The sequence below is a fragment of the Elgaria multicarinata genome, chromosome 10 (assembly GCF_023053635.1).
Source record: "Elgaria multicarinata webbii isolate HBS135686 ecotype San Diego chromosome 10, rElgMul1.1.pri, whole genome shotgun sequence".
Taxonomy (NCBI): domain Eukaryota; kingdom Metazoa; phylum Chordata; class Lepidosauria; order Squamata; family Anguidae; genus Elgaria; species Elgaria multicarinata.
Window position 1 is genome coordinate 28560433 of NC_086180.1, and position 17635 is coordinate 28578067.

The window sequence follows — 17635 nt, forward strand, 5'->3', positions numbered from 1 at the left end:
TCTTGGTTCCCCTTGCTTAGCTTACTGTTGTAATGTATATTTTTCCAACATGTTGATGAAGGTGTATTCCTCAGAATATGGATGACATCACTTCAATCTATGCAAGAATGAAATGTTTGGCTCTTCCTGTGTAACTCAGCAAAGTTAGCTAAGTCAAAATTTACCCTCTTCTAAATTTTCATTGGCTGAGATCCAGATATTTATTACATTTATATGCTTCCTCTTCTTCAATGAGCTCAAGGCAGAATACATGAGCCTTCCCTTCTATGATTTTATCCTCACAACAATCCTGTTGTTGGATAAGATTAGGCTGAGAGAGTATGACTGGCCCAGGGTTACCCAGTGAGTTTCATGACTGACTGGGGATTTGAACCTAGGTCTTTCTAGTTCTAGACTAACCCTTATGCCATGCTGCATCAAGTAGCTCTTAAATAGCCTTTTTAGGCATGCCTAAAGGTTTGGGATGTGCTCAGTGGGATTTTAACTCCCCCCCCCCTTAAAGTGGCAGTCCCCTTCTGTCTCCCTCACCGCCCCATTCACAAACTTGAAATTCACTTTGGTTTCAAAAGAAACTATGAGGCAGGGTTGCTGCTTAGTAAACAGAAGCACTAAACGACTCCTGACATGCATAATTAGTCCTGCCATTTTTGGATCAACAGGCTTGTGTTTGGGACATTATGATAGACCTATATTAGGTCCTGCTGTTCATTTTTTTTTTTCTCCTAGGAAACAAAAAAGATACATTTTGTATAGTGAGCTCTGTGTCTGTGTGTGTTTTGGCAGTTTTATTATTCCATTTTTATTGCATAAAAACATGCGAGGCCTTTTGTTGTTGGCTTCTTTTGTATCCCAATATGGTTTAAAGCGTGTTCTGTACTGTGTTTTGTGTCTTACATAAAATATAGTGGAATCTTCGCAATCCAGACAGCTTGGAGGACACCCACGCTATCCGGAAATGCATTGAGGGAAAATTCCTTCCTGTCTGAACATATTGCAATAAGTCAGATCCTGAGTGTTAAAAAAAAACACTTATCCAAAATATTATTCAGGGAGGAGGATGCTTTGCTTAGCTTTTTGTCTCTTGTTCTGACAGTCCTTTTGTGTTCGAAAAGAGAGGAAATGGTCAGTTGGTCACAGACAGGGTTGCCTTAAATTTATTTGACTGTTCATTAAATCACTGAAGTTATTTGCTTTCAATATCTTTTTAATGTTCTATAATGTTTCATGAAGATAATTAGAAATAGGCTGTAGCTTCCAACCTTTCTTTCAGTTTTACATGGAAAAGGTATTAATCAAAAGCTCTTCCTTAAATTATGACTTATATGCAAATGTCTCTATTATGGAAACAGTAGTGTGGATTGAGATGTCCAGTTTTGTTAGATGTATTGTTTGTGAATTCCTATGTATCAAAAATAATTCATTTCCCTGGATAAAACTGTTGATTGCAATGCTCCCTAATGGAGCCTCATTGCCGTATTTATTTGTGGCATTCTTTCTTGGAGAAACAAACAGAAGCATCTATAGTTTTAAACAAATAGGTTGCAGTGCACATTGTGTGCAAGTATTTTAATTGAATTCGCTCCAAAACATTCATCCTGTCTTTGGCATTTGGGATCAGTATGTGTATGTACCATAATTACATCCTGAATGGTAAGCCACCTGGGCATATTTGTTATACTTTCCCTGATTAGTTCAGAAGGATGTTTTTAGCAAAATCCCTAATGTAACTGTTAAAAGTTGAAACTCAGAACCACAAAGAATGGAAAGCCAGTAAAACATTGCTTCGGCCATTATCCCAGCACATCAGGACATAATGTTAATGTCTTCATTGCACCCTGTTATGTCTGTTATATTAGAAGACAGTTAACTTTAATTGGCTGTTTCCTGGCTTTTACTGCTGAATTAATTTTGAAAGAATGTTAATTGTTGCTAACATATTAATATCTGCATACTTGTGTTTTTCACTCCGTGTGTTGGATGCATTAACTTTTTTTGCTTCCACATTGTGGAAGAAACATGGAAAGACTGACATTCCACCTCTTTTTAAAAAAACTTTTGTACCCATGTACAGATGCAGAACCGGATGGCAATATTTCTCTGTAACCTGAAGCCTGTGAAAATGAGAGGAGTGGTGTCCCAGGCCATGTTGATGTGTGCTAGTACACCAGAGAAGGTGGAAATTCTAATCCCTCCTAGTGGGGTTGTTCCTGGAGAGAGAATCACATTTGAAGGCTTTTCCGGTAAGCAAAAATATCCTAAAAATGGGGAAAAGGACAAACTGACCAGAAAGTTGTTCTTATGGTTTTATTCAATTAGAAAATGGGTTAAATGTCATTTTAAGCAGATACATATATGCCCAATAAAAGTTTTAATTTCAGGAACATTAATTTCAGGAACAACGTATACAGGAATGAAAAAATCCAGTGGTTAAACTACTTCGAGAGAGAAATAATAATTCTCCTTTTGGCCTTGGTGTAGTCCAGTATATGGAAAATTTGCAGAATAGATTTTTGTTCAGGGTTTACATATGTTGTATGCATCCACCTTCCTGTCGCAGTTCATTTCATTTTGGTCTTTTGTTTACTTGGTGTTAGGATTTGCATTCTTCTTTTGCTCATGCTCTTTTTATTTATATAAACATTGAATTTGTATAATTACCCATTTGCTCTTAGACACTAATAATTGGTTGATGAGCAGAACAAATGGAGTGAATGAGTGCCTTTTGAAATGCATTTGTGGATTGTGTGTGAAACGATTTGGCCTGTTTCTTATCAGCACTAAGACTGGTGGAAGAAGAACTTGGTGAAAGTTATATAACAAATGGGTGGATTTGCACGAATGGATACTACTACTGTAATAAAGTACCTGGCACCACTGAGATAATACTTGATAATAAAGTCGCTGGTAGGAATGCTTGAGATTATATTTCAGATAGTTGCCTTTAGTTACCTTTAATAGATATCTTTAATGAAGTACAAATTTTAATGTGAAGAAAATGTGAAGGGGAGCACCAGTTATGGGTGACAGGACAAAGAGTGTACCAATGATACATGATACTTTTACTGAGAGATCACACAGATGAACTGATGCACCGGGGGAGGGGGGAGATCTGTCCTTATTCAGTTAAGATTGTCATCAAAATTAAAAACATTTTTTTCTATTAACTTTCCACATCAGTTAATGTATAATCAGTTGGAGTGTTATTTTATTTATTTATTTTCTACAAACCTCTGTTTTTTAAATTTGATTAAATTGAATGGAGTGTTCGGGAGCCACTGCTAGTACAACAGGGAGTTAGCGGTTCTTAAAGCAATTGAAAACTGCTTGAGACACTAATTTCTAGAATGGGGCAGGTCAGTGGAGTTGGCAGAAGGGAACTTTGCTGAACTATCCAATTTCAGAAACTAGTGTTTCCAGGGTTGTTTTTAGGAAGCCCCCTACTCCCTGTTGCACTAGCTAGTGACACAACAGAATGTGCGGAAGTGCAGTGACAGTATAGGATACTGCCCAGCAAGCTATAACAGGTGTTTTTCAAGTTGAAAGAGAACCTAAAACTTGTGTTGCTACTTCAGATTCTAGAATACATTATTTTATAGGCAAGGAAGCATTTTCTTTGTCATGGAGTAGATGTCGAGTGAAGAGTAGAAATGCAGCCTTAGTATTATTAAATTAGCCTTTCTTTCACCGATCTGGCTATATAATAAGCTTAATATCATAGATAAAAAGTTGCTAAAGCAAGCATTATGCCAAAAAAAAAAACCCAGTAAAGCAGCAACATATTGGGTGGAATCCATTTACTGATGAACTGCTTCCATCAGTGGAACCAGGAGGGGACTTTTTCCACCTCGTCTAGCATGTCCTCAAGAGCTGCTCCAGAGAGTTCAAGGGACCTTCCAGAGCAGATATTTGTGGGGATGGACTGCAACAAAAAGGAAAAAAAAAAAGAAAGAAACTCTGGTCACAGGAGCTGATAGCGTGACATTGGATTCCACTCGCCAGCTTTTCAGATGAACGGGGAATTGTTTTGCTGTGAATTAGGCCAAGTACATTTTGTCTAGCATTGTTTCTTCCTACAGTTGCCAACCACTTGCCTATGGGGTATTAGCAGGCAGGGCATGATGGAGATAGGCATCCACTGAATTGCCCATCGTACCTCTTCTGATTTCTGCATTGCTGCTGAACATGGAGGTTCTATGTATCCCTTTGCTGAGGCATTCAGATACCATAGCATTAGAACATGAAGAAGAGGCATGCCGGGTCAGGCCAAGGGTCCATCTAGGCCATTAACTGTTACCAAACTACTTAACATGCAGATTTGCAGAGCAATTCTACCACTACCTGCAGGGAGATCCAAGGGCTCATGCAATGTCCTGCCAGGCTGATGCCAGCAATGCAGAAGGAAGGACAGAGTGGTGTTTTTGTTACTTTTTTAAAAACGAACAAACTCCCTCATTAGTTTCAGTCCACAGCAGTTCCAGAGCTGGCACAGATGTGCTGCTGACCTGGGGGCATGAGAGAACTGGGAGGGCTTGCGGATGCCCTGCTTCTCCCAGAATCCCCTTGACATGCCTCCCTCTTGCCACTATCTGATATTGGAATTCTGAAATCGGAGAAGCACCAGACATGGAAATTTTCACAGCAGTTGGGAAGGGGGTTCCTAGGTTGGAGCTCCTCCTACAAGGATGGGCCTCTCAGCCTTTGAAGGTGTAGACCCAATATATCCTATCCTGTGACCTCTGAGAGGGTCCCAGGGACAATAGGATTGCAATTTTAAAAACAAAGTTTGGTCCAACTTCGTGGCAAGGGCTATAGAAATTACTAATTAACAATTCCACCAAATTATGCATGCACTTCCCATTTGAGTATCAGAGTTAAAGAATGAGAGATTATGCCAAATTACATCACCTGTTTGAAAATAAAAATGTCTGGGGGAAGCAAAACTGCAGTTAATATTCTTCTGTTCCCCAGTAGCTATTATGCCTAAAGTTAAACAAGACAAGTGCTTTAGTTCCTTGAGGTTAAATTCGACAGTGACCTTTTTGGTTTGCATACATTACATTAGATTTATATGTGAATATCACATGATTATGATCCATCATACTGCAAATTCTAGGGTCCTCATCCTTTCAGTTCAAGCTGTTAAGATTTATCTTTCAAAAGGTTAGTGTTCCAACCAGTTAACCACATTCAGTGAAGGAACTGTTCCTTTGCATTTTTCTTCCTTTGTTAAAAGTTCACAGAATAATATTTCTTTTTTTGTTTTTTTTAGGAGAGGAATTATATCTATCCTGGTATAATGCCTTGATTCTAGCTAGGTTACCCATTGGTCCAGACGACCTCAGCATCACCTGTCATTTTCAAATGACAGGGCAGTGATCCATAAATATGTGTTTATTTAGGTTTTATTGCCAGTGTTGATGTTCATTTACTTTGATGCATGTCAAACTATAGTTTAAACCATAGTACTGCCTCATAGATGATCCCAGGGAGCAACACTGCATCCATCCATGAGGGATAGGCTGGTTTGCGATTTTATTAATTCATTATTAATTTTCTTCTCTCATTGTTTCCTAAATGCTCACAACTAATTCTTTTAAAATGTTGTTCATTTACTTAGTTAGGACTTTTTATTAGTAATACAAAGTTTAATAGCTTTCAGTTATTGTCTTCACACTTCCAAAAAGTTTTAATAAACAAAAAATCATCAGTACCCGCAGTTGTTATAAAAGCATTTCTCAGCTTGGTTTTATTTTAATAAGCTCATCTTATTAAGCCCACCCCTTTAAGGAAGGCACTGAAAACTGCTGCTGATTGATGAGTTTCCCTTTGGGGATGATTATGGTCCTATTCTAATTGGCTATGTTTTTATTGTGGTTTGTAGCGTGACAGATTGTAGTTTATTTTTTATTAGATTTTATTGTTGCATTTTATTGATTTTATAAGCCACCTCGAGCAAAGGAGCAGTGGAGTGTTTTTGTGTGTTGTTGTTGTTGTTGCTGTTGGTTTTAAAAAGTCTCATATGTCCATTTATATGAAATATAAGGGAGAGAGGCATTCTTCTCTCCCCTGCCCTGATAAATTATGCTACATACATGATTCAAAGGTTGCATTGAGGAATTAAGCAGTGTTGCTTTACCACTGATTCCTTTCTGATAGGATACCAGAGATAACTGTGGAGTTTAAATAGTTCCAAATGGAGGATTTATAACCTATTTTAAACAAGCTTGGTCTTCTGAGACTATATATCATAGTTGCAGAATAAGACAATGCTCCCTAAAGCACCGGAGGGAAATAACTGCTCACAAATCTGGTAGCTGTGAAACAAAGGCTGTAAAATTTGTCTCTGAGAATACACTTAATAGTGCAAGAGGCTCATTCTGACATCACAACCGAACTGAATTTTTGTTTATTTCTCCTGATATTCAAGTATATTAATGAAAGAAATGTAGAGAGCATGTAGGAAGACTCTACACTAATGCACAAAATAGGAAAAGCTGAAGGAGACTTTGGATGAATAATGTAGAATTGGTAAGACAAACTCTTTTTATGGAATCAAGTAATATAAAGATGGTTTCCAGCTCCATTTATTTAGTAGAGGTGCCCTTGATCATCTATCTTGTTATTTGGTAATTTTTGATCATGTATGCAAGAAACTGGAGGAGAAAGATTGTAACCCAAGAGAGTTGTTAGGTTCACATTAAGTGATTTTGAGCAAGAGCTGCTTTAAACTCCTGATCCTGTGCACTTCTTGGCAATAGCTTATGTGCTTTCAAGTTGTGGTCTTGGATTTGCATTTATTATGATACCACGTACCCCTGCATCATCTTGTTTACCCTTTAAGATCAGCTGGGAAGGCCCTGCTCTATGTCCCTCCCCTGTCTCAAGCTCTTCTCTGACTTTCGAACTTACTCCCTACTCTTTCACCTCCTTCCTCTCAACATTTCAGAGATCGTTGAACTCTGTCCTGTTTAGGTGGACCTTCAGTTTGGGTTGATTTATTGTACCCTTGCATATCAGGCTCTGTTTGGCGGTGGCTTGTAGTGGTGGTTGTGCTTGGAAGGGGGGACTGTGCTGTTTCTTTTTATGAAGTTGTGGTTAGATATAATTTTTTAAATGAGATTTGCACTCTGCATTGGGGGCTTTTTGTCAAAAAGCATCATATACATTTTAAAATAAATAATTCATCTTTAAAGAGCTTCCTGTTGAATTGAACATATATCCAAGGTTTCATTTCAGTGGGATACTTGCCATGGCACATAGACCTGGTTTGCACAAATACTATGGCTTAACCAAGCCATGGCGCATGCCTAACAGTCCCCGTAGGTGGGGGGAAAGCCAGTGTGGTGTAGTGGCTAAAGTGTTGGTCTGGGAGTCGGGAGATCCGGGTTCTAGTCCCCACTCAGCCATGGAAACCCACTGGGTGACTTTGGGCCAATCACACACTCTCAGCCCAACCCACCTCACAGGGTTGTTGTGAAGATAAATTGGAGAAGAGGAGGATTATGTACGCTGCCTTGGGTTACTTGGAGGAAAAAAGGTGGGATACAAATGCAATAATAAAATAAAATAAACTTATGTTGTTCGAAGCTGGGCAGCATGTTTCATTGGATGGGGGATGAAATAACCCAACAACAGGCCATGAGCTACTTGAGGGATGTTTCCCCAAGATCTAGCTGTGCTGTTAGATCTGGATGACACGAGAAGCTACACCCAGTCAGGTAATTAGGTAGATGGTGCCTGGCATGCGCCGTGACTTATTTAAGCCATGGTGATCATGTGAACCAGGCCTCTCTGTCCATATTAATGGGACAACTTGCTTATACTTTGGAGTCCATTGTTCCTCAAAGTTATTTTTCCTTGAGTGATGAATATGTGATGCCTCTTGTCGGCATAATGAGTTTGTCCTTACTTTGTCCTTACTTCCATGGGTTTCAGTTCAATCCTGGGTACATTGTGGCAGGGTGTTGCTGTTTTATTCTTTTACTATGTACAGCACCATGTACATTGATGGTCCTATATAAATAATAATAATAATAATAATAATAATAATAATAATAAGGCAATTCTGAAAACGTACAATGTGGCATAAGCTCCTAAGCTCTTTTGTGGGCTCTCCCACACTAGAGGCATTCAAGAGGCAGCTGGACAACCATCTGTCAGGGATGCTTTAGGGTGGATTCCTGCATTGAGCAGGGGGCTGGACTCGATGGCCTTGTAGGCCCCTTCCAACTCTGCTATTCTAAGTAAACAGAATAGTTTACTTAGCGTGCAAATGAAAATTTTAGAGTTAAATAAGACCCTATTATGGCCACAATTAAATATTCAGAAATATTCTATTTAGTTACAGGGGCAGATGGTATCTTTGTCTAAAGTAATTTAGCAATGCTGAAAAAACCTTTTCTGGCTGAGTTTGTTGTATACTGGGGGAAATACCCCTTGTCTGACTTTGATCCCTTCTCTTGAGGATATGGTGAATTCTAGTATGTTTTCAGTGCATGGGCTAGTCTGAGCAACAGTTTAGTTTGATGCATGTCAATTTGCTTTCTCTACATATTCAGAAAGTTTAACATCTAAAAGAGTAAGAATCCTGAGTTTTATGCAATTTCATTTATGGATGTCCTTCAGAATGGTTGTTGCTCTTGAAAGGGATGAGAAGGGGAGGTTTCTATGGAACATACAACATGCTGCTCTGGTAATGTTTAAAAGTGGTGCCTGTGCTAATCTAATACAAGCCCACCACAGATCCCAGGAGAGCTTGCCTGGGTATTCCAAAGCAAATTTTAATAAGATCCAGAAGGTGTTTATGTAATAAAAGCCAGATTTTAATTTATTCTTGAAAACGAAATTTGCTTTTATAATGTTTGCATTTTAAAAGAATTTCCTTCACCTTTGGAGTGTTATATTTCTTGTTTTGCTTAGATTCCCTTTCTGTGGATGTGTAGTGTTTTGTGTGTAAGTATTCAGCTTCCTCCAAAAATTGGGGTGCTATGAATTGGTTTATTATAGGGGCAGATCATCTTAATTATCCTCTCACTGCCTTATTGTTTCTTTAAAAGGTAAGCTGTTGCTCTGTAAATAGTGCTAGTTGGTAATAGTTGATGCACTGAAACTTCACAGGCCAATCTATTCTACAGAGAGGTGTGAAGGATTAATAGCAATTTACTCTGTGGCTGAGTTGGAAAACTGATCTCTAGCCATCTGGCAATATAATTGGGTGGACACCAAAGTCCAGTAAGTTCCATGAGGAAATTGTGTGATAATTTCTGTGTCTAGCTTCTCTGATTTATAAAATCCGATGTACCATTTATGGCTGAAACTGGTCATCAAAGGCAGATCAAAACAAAGTTGTGTGAGTAAGAATCTGTTATATAGTCAAGTTGAAATTGATGACTTTGTTTTTATTTTTCTGTTCACTGATAATGGGTGGGCAAGTAAAGCAACCATTTTATCCAAAATCTCTGACATAGTCTCTTGTTTTCTCCCCATCATAGCAAAGGAATATGGCCACCAGCTGATGCTAAGAATAGATGTCCCTTGTGCCAAATGTCCAAAAATAGTAAAACTTCAAGGCTTGCCTCTGATTTCAGCCTGTTACATTTAATATAAGCATTTATCCTTTAATTCAAGTTCTATAAAATGAAAGCAGAGATTTCTCTAAAAGAAAACAAAAATCTCATGGACAGGGATCCAAAGAACTGATCGAGTAGCTCTTTGGCCTAAAGAAAGCTTTGAACGTGTATTCTGCGTTCTGCTTTTGTTTGAATTGGTTCACGTGGAGGGAAAGTAGGTACATCACTGTGCTCACAGTTGAAAATCGGTTGTTGCAGAGAATGTTCCAATTCCTATTAAGCTAGTTGCTTTTGCTGTCTTTTGAAGAGCCTGGGTGTGTTTTCTCCCACGTAAATTTGTATGTGCTTACATTCTGAAGCCCAGTACCAAAATGCTTGTACTGACAAAAGGCATGTACAGTGTGCTGTTACTAAAGATTAAATGAGTCACTTGAAATGCTGATAGTAAAAGGATTGTAGCTGAGACATATTATCACTACAGTCAGTTGTACTTGCTAGAAGGAATTGCACAAAAAATTATAAGGTATCCCAGGGCATTGTGGCTCCATAAATTGAAAGCCTTGTTCTAACTATGAGGATTATAAGAATTATTATGACTAGCCACTGTTTTTCTGGTTCCTTTGTTTTTAAATTGAACAATTTTAATTTGCTTTTTTAATCTTTTATTGTTTATACCTATCTTCACCACTCTGGAATCTGTGTTAGATAATTGAGTGGTATATAAATATTGTAAATAAATAAATAAATTATGAACTGAAATTTACTGGTTATTACAAAAAGAAAATTAATAGTCTGATTTATTTACTGACACACTTCTTTTTTAGATTGTTGACATGAACTTCATTCAGTACCTGTAATCTTTAAAGTGACAGAAGAGAAGATTACTGAATTGTTCCTTATTTTTTAAAATGAGCTATAGATGAAACATAAAGAACTCTTCTTATGTCATTTGGAGTTAATCCCTCATATTGTATACCAGTACAGGAGCTTGCTGAAAGAATTCTTGATTTCAGAAAGCATGCATTCATAGCAAGTGCATTAAAGACACTAATTGCTGAAAGAATCTTCTACTATGGGAATAAGGAATAAAGAATTACTGCTGCTCTGCATGTTCTCTCACATTCGTGATGGAAAGCAGAGCACCTATCTCACTTAAATGGTTTTGATCATCTTACCGATGGGCTTTGTATTATTCCACTGTTGCAAGCCCCTTAACCATTCACAGCAGTTTCACTGAGTAGAAAAAGAGCATTACTCTTATGTTCCCCTAGCTCTAGGTTACATGGAAAAGGCCACCACTTGTAACCATGTGTTTTCCACCCTGACCATTTTGAACATGTTTGAGTGATCTTTTTAATATCAGCATTAAATCTTTTTTTTTTTGTTTTGTTTTGTATCCCGGATTCTATCAGAGTGCTTCAGAACTAATTGGCCACCACTAACTATGCTGTTTCCTCAAATATTAAGCATTGTTAATGCTAACCAGCATTTGCTCATAGCAGAACTTGAAAGCAGTTTTAAACTATGTGCATACTATCATATACGAACTATACAAATTATTTGCCTCCCAAAATTTGAATAAAACATGGCATTTTAAATTTTGGTATGAGAAAAAACGTGTTTATTTTTAAAGCTCATGCCATTTCCATTACATTTTGAATGAAAGTAATCTCTCAAATTCTCCCTCCCACTTTTCATGTTTTTTATAGGTGAACCTGAGAAAGAACTCAATCCAAAGAAGAAAATGTGGGAGCAGATCCAGCCGGATCTTCATACCAATGGCCAGTGTGTTGCAACATACAAGGGCGTACCATTTGAAGTGAAAGGAAAAGGCGTGTGCAGGGCTACTACCATGGCCAACAGTGGAATCAAATAAGCATAATCAGTTGTGGAAAAGCTTGAGTTCATTTTGAATGGAAAACAATGTGAACACAATTAAAAACAAATATTGCCTCACCCAAAATCATAGTTTACTCATTTTTGTTACATCTACTACCAAAAAGTATGCATACCATGGCTAGCAACTTCCAATTTCTTCCATCATTTCCTGCTTTCTTGAATATGAATGTAATCATTAATTAGGTGGATTAGAGGTCATTAAAATGATCTGTAAGTAGTTTGAAGAATATTTACAGAACTCATAATCCGTGTTTCTGGCCAACTGGTACATATCAGTGGCCTGTGTTACAACTGGTGTAGTGACAAGCCCTTGTTTAGTCTATATATGCTGGGGTTTTGCATGATCTATGGTACACAGCTTTATGACTCAGCGTTTTAATTTCAAGAGGGCCATGCACATAGACTGAAAAGGCTTCAGAACATATTATTCCGTGCAGCAAGAATGGGAAATAAAGGGCAGGGTCTGTGCACATTATTGGTGGTGGGGCGAGCTGCCTGGCTCCAGCTTGACCCTTCATGTGTTCTTCGGAAGGCACAAAATAAGGCTTATGTGGTACATTAACAATGCATTAATATACATGACTCTTCAGAAGTAAGCCTTGTTCAAGTCTTGGTCAGCATTTTCAGGAGTAGGCTCCTAAGCAAAGTATAGACTGAATAGTTCATTGTCCTATATTTAGGATTATTTGATATCCCTGAAAGATCTGGGATTGTCAGTCTCTTCTCAAAATACATCCAGCAGTTATTGTAACACTTTATTCACTATTCAGGACAAGTCCTAAATTTTTATACTCAAGTTTTTTTGAAAATTCTGATTTCATACACATCTACCATAAAGCAACCTATACTGCAAAAAAAGGAAGAAAGAAATAAGGCCCATTGAGTTCAGGTAAGTGTAGATAGGATTGCAGCTTAAATAATATTGGATGGAATACTACTACTTTACTGTAGTTGTCATTCACTTCTAAAAAGAAATCAGTTGAATTGAATTATTTGACAATTAATTTAGATTGTAACCTTATTCTAATGGTGACTAATGTTCCAAAATATACGGGCACAGAGAAAGAGGGGAGCCATGGAAATAACAGATGCATTCCACAATGACAGGTTTCAGGAAAAAATTTAGTATCCTGGGCTCTAGGAGGTGAAAAGGAATGTAAGTCTCTTGTGATACCTTCAATATCCATGAACAACCACATATGGCATGTGATGTTACCCTTGAGCTGCTGTCTATAAGGTCCTGCATAACTATGAAGAACTGGGTTAAACTGGAGTCTAAAATAGCAGCTGTCTACATGAGAGTATTGCTATGAAATCAAGAACAATTGACCCCATCCCAGTTTGATCATAGCCTGATGCCTGCAAAAATAAGCACTGTTAACTTTTTATTCAACGAGTGTAATGAAATGTAATGCCAAATCTCACATAATAAAATTGACTTTTATATAACGTACCATGTGTTACAAAATGTTTAGTCTTCAAATCTGTTTATCTCTTAAATGTACATATATTTTTACGTAAGTTTTAATTTATACCTTTGAACAGAAATACACAAAGATGCCATTATACAAAAATGATTCGTAAAAGCAGTTTAAAATTATTTTAAATTATTAACAGTGTTATCTGCTTTATCAAGAAGTAAACTAAAATTTCCCTCTGGTATTGATTCACGGGGGTATTGAATGTTTTCTTTAAGAACAGTATTAAAATGCGTTCATGAACAAGAAACAGCTCAGCATTCTTACAGCCTCATAAACTGCAGCCTGATAATGAAAGGTCTACCATGCTGGTATTGCAAGAACTCATATATGGAAAGTGATTTTTTTCATTCTTAACACTGCCATTTCTATGTAACTAAACAAAGTAGGACTGGCTAACACAGATGCATGAGAAATGGCATAGGGGAGGGGTGAGAAAGTGAAAAAGCACTGTAACTTAAAGCCAGGACCATATAACCAATATTATCTACCCTTTGTTTAATACATGTAGTGATCAAATGTAGTAATCTTTTAAACTTAGGGTTTAATGTTTAATAATATTTATTTATTTATTTATTACCCGCCTCTCCCTTTGGATCGAATTACATCAATTACATTTGATCATGGACACATGGTATAGAAAGAAGTCCCATTCGGATAGAATTTACTGCAGTCTGGTATTAAAGCCACTGCTCAAAATTTAGATATGATTAACAACCCCAAAATTCCTTCGAATGAATAGGGTTTAAGCAATTAACCATTCCAAATATGCTGGTTTAGGCATATTTACAACTTTTCTTGGCCTCTTTTCAGGGCAGAGGCCCTCACAAGGTGGCTTACAACAATAAATATTAAAAGCAATAAAACATGATCGCAATAAAACTAATTAAAACACAACCAACAATAAAACCAAGAACAATAACAGCAACCACAATACTCATCATGGGGAGGTCATGGTAAAATAAAATGTTTTTAAGACCTTGAAAACCTGTAAGGATGGTGCATGGCAGACCTCTCATGGGAGTTTGCTCCATAGGTTTGGGGCCACAGCAGAAAAGGCCCGCAGCTTTCCCTGTATTGCATCTTCTTTCTGAGCTTATGCTGAGGCCTCAGCTAGAAGAGGGGGGTAGTAGAGTGACGATCTCGCGATTTTATGATCAAGAGATGGTCATTCTGGTTTACATGCGGAGTGTGATCTCGCAGCCACCATTTTTGTGTTTTTTAAAGGAAAAGACCGCTCGTGCGCAAAACGGTGAGTTTTATTAAAAACAATTTATTTATTTTTTGCTGCTCCTACCCCACCCCTGAGGAGCTCTGTGCTCCGTTCCTGGGTCCTTGCAGTTACTTGCGAGGAGCCAGGACAAACTGCGATGCCTGCCCACATGTTCTGCGGTCTCAAGATCAGCCTGAGACCGCGGAAAAAGTGGGCTAGAAGTGTAGGGCGAGATCCTGGGGAAATGGGATCATCCCTCCCTGCTCCCAGGATCCCCTATGCTTCATGTGGACACAAAGGAGTGATCCCAGGGATATCGCCCCATCTAGCTGTGGGCTATGCTCATTTCGCCCCTACAAATTAGAATCTCATTGATGTTGTATACTATTGCTAATTAATTTATAATGCAATTTCTATTTAACATTGACAGGTTAATAAATAATGATTATATTGTCTGACAAACATCATCTCCCAACTCTTGTCGAAGCATAAACAAGGTTTATCTTCCAGCAACAATTGAGAAATGCTGACACATAGTAACAAGACAACACAATAACTCTTCTGTCTCTTTCATTCCTTGCATTGTATAGTTGATATAATCTAAAGTTTAAGATATTAATACACTAAGACAAACTAATTATAGAGTAACTGTATCGAAATGCTGCTTAAATAATCCTTGAGAGTTAATGCAACTTATTTTTATTATGCCTAGTGATGTACTAGGTATTTTCCAATTATAAAAATAGATGTGTCTCTTCCTAAAGAACTTACCATCTAAACAAAGACATAAAAGAAAACAATGTACAGGAAAAGTACGAATCATATATCTAAGAAGTTGATAGCGAACCAACTTAATTTACACCATTGTTTATTTGAATAGAAGGGTCTGGTAATGGTTCTGTCTTATAAACTCCATAATTTTTCTTAAAGCTTTTAACTTTTCCTGTTTTAGCATCCTTGCATGATTGTCTACAAAAATGTATTTTTGCTCAACTGACTGCAAGACTTTATGTAGTGTGTCTGTGGCATTATGCAAATATTGTTCTGAACTGAGCCTTGCCTTTTCAACCTGATCTGCATGGGTAAATAAAACGGCAGTATAATTCTTCCAGTTGGGACCCAGGAGTTCCTGTAACAACAACAACAAAAGATAGGAATATAGCTTTAATATATTTCTTTGTTTCCTATATGTTTTCTGTTTCAGCTTTCCCAACAAATGAGCAAAACATTGGTTTGGATCAGCAATGGACCTTTCGTGTCCCCTCCCCTCTTCATACCACCTTGTTTTGGACCATCTCCTGACCTTCTTGAATGGTTCTTGGGAGCCCAAGAGGCTGTAGGAAAAATTGCCAGGAAAGTGCCATTGCGTGAGCAGCCTTCTGTCCAAAGTTGGAACCAGCCCATTATGTCCATATAAAAGATGAATTTGCGATGGGTTGTGAAAAGAACTTAAATATTGGGGGGTAGGATGAGGCTGTGCCACTGGATATAAAGATTCCCTCTGGGCCTGACTGAGCATGTGATAGAGCTCCAATTAAAGGCTTTTTGAGATACAGCTACAAAGTGGGTTGGGTGATGCAACTTTCCTTCGGTACCTTTTTGTGACTACCAAGTTGGGAGGGAGACTGAAAACTTCACATTAGCAAAAGTAGTATAAATAATGAGAGTAATTTGTGGTTATCTTTGATTCTGTATGCTATGCAATTCATCAAAAAATTGTTACTATTGTTAATGAGTGTTTGCGGCTGCAGTGTTCTTGAGGGACAGCCATACTGAGGTATAGACACTGTTCTTAAAGAATCATTTGTTTCCCCTGGACACCATCAGTTCTCTGGCCCCATTTCTTTTATGATTGATGAAATCATAGCATCTGGAATTTTAGGAAAATAAATAATTAGCCAAAATTGCATCAACTGTCAACTTATAAAATTATAATTATAATTCTGGAATGGTGGCAGTAAATATTAATCTTCCCCGTTCCCAACTCTTGAATTAGTTTCCTATTCACTTTATTCTTAAAATCCCTCCACTTGAGGAGTTGGCCTGTGTCCTAAGTTACAACCGAATCATGATCATATGATTGGCCCCGTATAGAATTGTCCCATCTCATACTGTGTCTTCAGGGAACACAGTGCACGATTACGATACCGATACCGAAGTTTACTCTAGATATTTGTGGTGTGCACCTCACCACCTCTGTATCACACCTCTGTGATTTTGGCAGATGTTAGGTGTGCTTTCAGAAGTACTTGACTGATGTTTGTTATATTGAAAAGTAGCAGTTATTTAAAAAGAAAAGAAAAAGTTCCACTACCACAACTAAGAGTGAAATCAGATGGATTGCTCTGTTGATAGGCAGGGGGCTCCAGGATGGGAGCTCTTTGGATAGACAAAGCCCAGCCAGCGAGAAACAGGCAGGCTGGGAGGAGGAGACACTTTTACAGCCTCCCATTCCCCTTGGTCCATCTAGCTACCCAACCTTCCAGTGGGTGTGAATGGGTGATGGAGAGGCTTCAGATGGCATGTTGCAGATACACTTGCTGATATTTTACCTGGACCAACTGGATCATAGGATCCTCTTCCTGTTTGCAGAGCGGGAAGTCAGCTCTCAGGACCCAAAATGCCAAGTGCAGGCCCGTCCCTCCAAAGTGCTGAGCTAAAGCGGTTTTCACTTCTTGCTGCACCTGTTCTTTGCTCAGGCTGCCGTGAGGATACCCAGGAGTGTCCAGAACACGAAGCTGCACAGCGAGCTCGCCCCCCTGCCGCCGTGCAAAACCTGACAAGTGACAGCTGCGGCCTAGACTGCAGGATGTGGTCACAGAGCATGGGGAAAGACAGCTGTTGAAGTCCATGCTGCCTAGAAGGGTGTTTCCTGCAGCACTTTTGCCACTCTGTGTTCTTCCAAGCAAGAGAAGGTTGATGGTCATCTTGCTGTCAGTGGACATAGTGCCCTCCTCTCGTAAACCTTAAAAAAGGAAAGATTAACATTCATATCCGGCCAAAATAACAATATCATACTGCAGCCTCCCCCAGCCTGGTGTCTTGCATGAGCTTTCGTGGACTTCATAGTTTATGGTGCATGGAATATTATGAAGAGTTTCAGATCTGTATATAGTACATGTGGTGGGAGAGAACTGGATATTCTGGTTAGTATAGACTCTTAAATTATTGTTCGTTGAAATGAAGCATGATCATCAGCCACAAATAATTGCATTTGCTGATGCATCAGATGATAAATACTATAGAATTGCTGTGGCAACAAAGGAAGACTGACTTTTTGTCCTCAGAGGATGACTATCATTCAAATCCAGAGAAATGCTATCAAGTTTCAAAGATACCAAAGGATCCAACAGGGAAGTTTAAAGATTGTAGTAGTTGATATTCACAGCGCGCATTTCAAAAGTATCACACTGCTGGAGCTCCACTTGACATAATTTATTCAGACTCTGTGTTATGTCCTGTTCAGTGATTCTCAC

At 38.3% G+C, this 17635-nt stretch overlaps 2 protein-coding genes across 8 annotated transcripts in view; one reads left to right on the forward strand and one right to left on the reverse strand.

The window, feature by feature from the left end:
- The window catches only part of AIMP1 (aminoacyl tRNA synthetase complex interacting multifunctional protein 1), a 32654-nt gene extending 21122 nt beyond the window's left edge, over nt 1-11532 (forward strand). For all 7 annotated transcript variants that reach the window (XM_063135604.1, XM_063135601.1, XM_063135602.1 and 4 more), the window contains 2 exons: nt 2072-2240; nt 11279-11532. In XM_063135604.1, coding sequence (XP_062991674.1) covers nt 2072-2240; nt 11279-11445 — 336 coding nt within the window. In that variant the 3' untranslated portion in view covers nt 11446-11532. The remainder of the gene's footprint in view (nt 1-2071; nt 2241-11278) is intronic.
- Nucleotides 11533-15013: 3481 nt separating this feature from the next.
- On the reverse strand, nt 15014-17118 carry GIMD1 (GIMAP family P-loop NTPase domain containing 1). Its single transcript, XM_063135707.1, has 2 exons — nt 16712-17118; nt 15014-15288 (listed from the first exon to the last, which is right to left on the reverse strand). The coding sequence occupies exons 1-2, from the start codon at nt 17102-17104 to the stop codon at nt 15028-15030; spliced, it is 654 nt and encodes a 217-aa protein (XP_062991777.1). The 5' UTR covers nt 17105-17118; the 3' UTR covers nt 15014-15027.
- Nucleotides 17119-17635: the final 517 nt, after the last annotated feature.

Excerpts from the sequence above, each read along its gene's own strand:
- GIMD1 (XM_063135707.1), bottom strand. The coding sequence starts at position 17,104 with ATGTCCACTGACAGCAAGATGACCATCAACCTTCTCTTGCTTGGAAGA. Across the intron at positions 15,289-16,711 it reads CTATGATCCAGTTGGTCCAG|GAACTCCTGGGTCCCAACTG; the intron begins GTAAAATATCAG and ends TTGTTGTTACAG.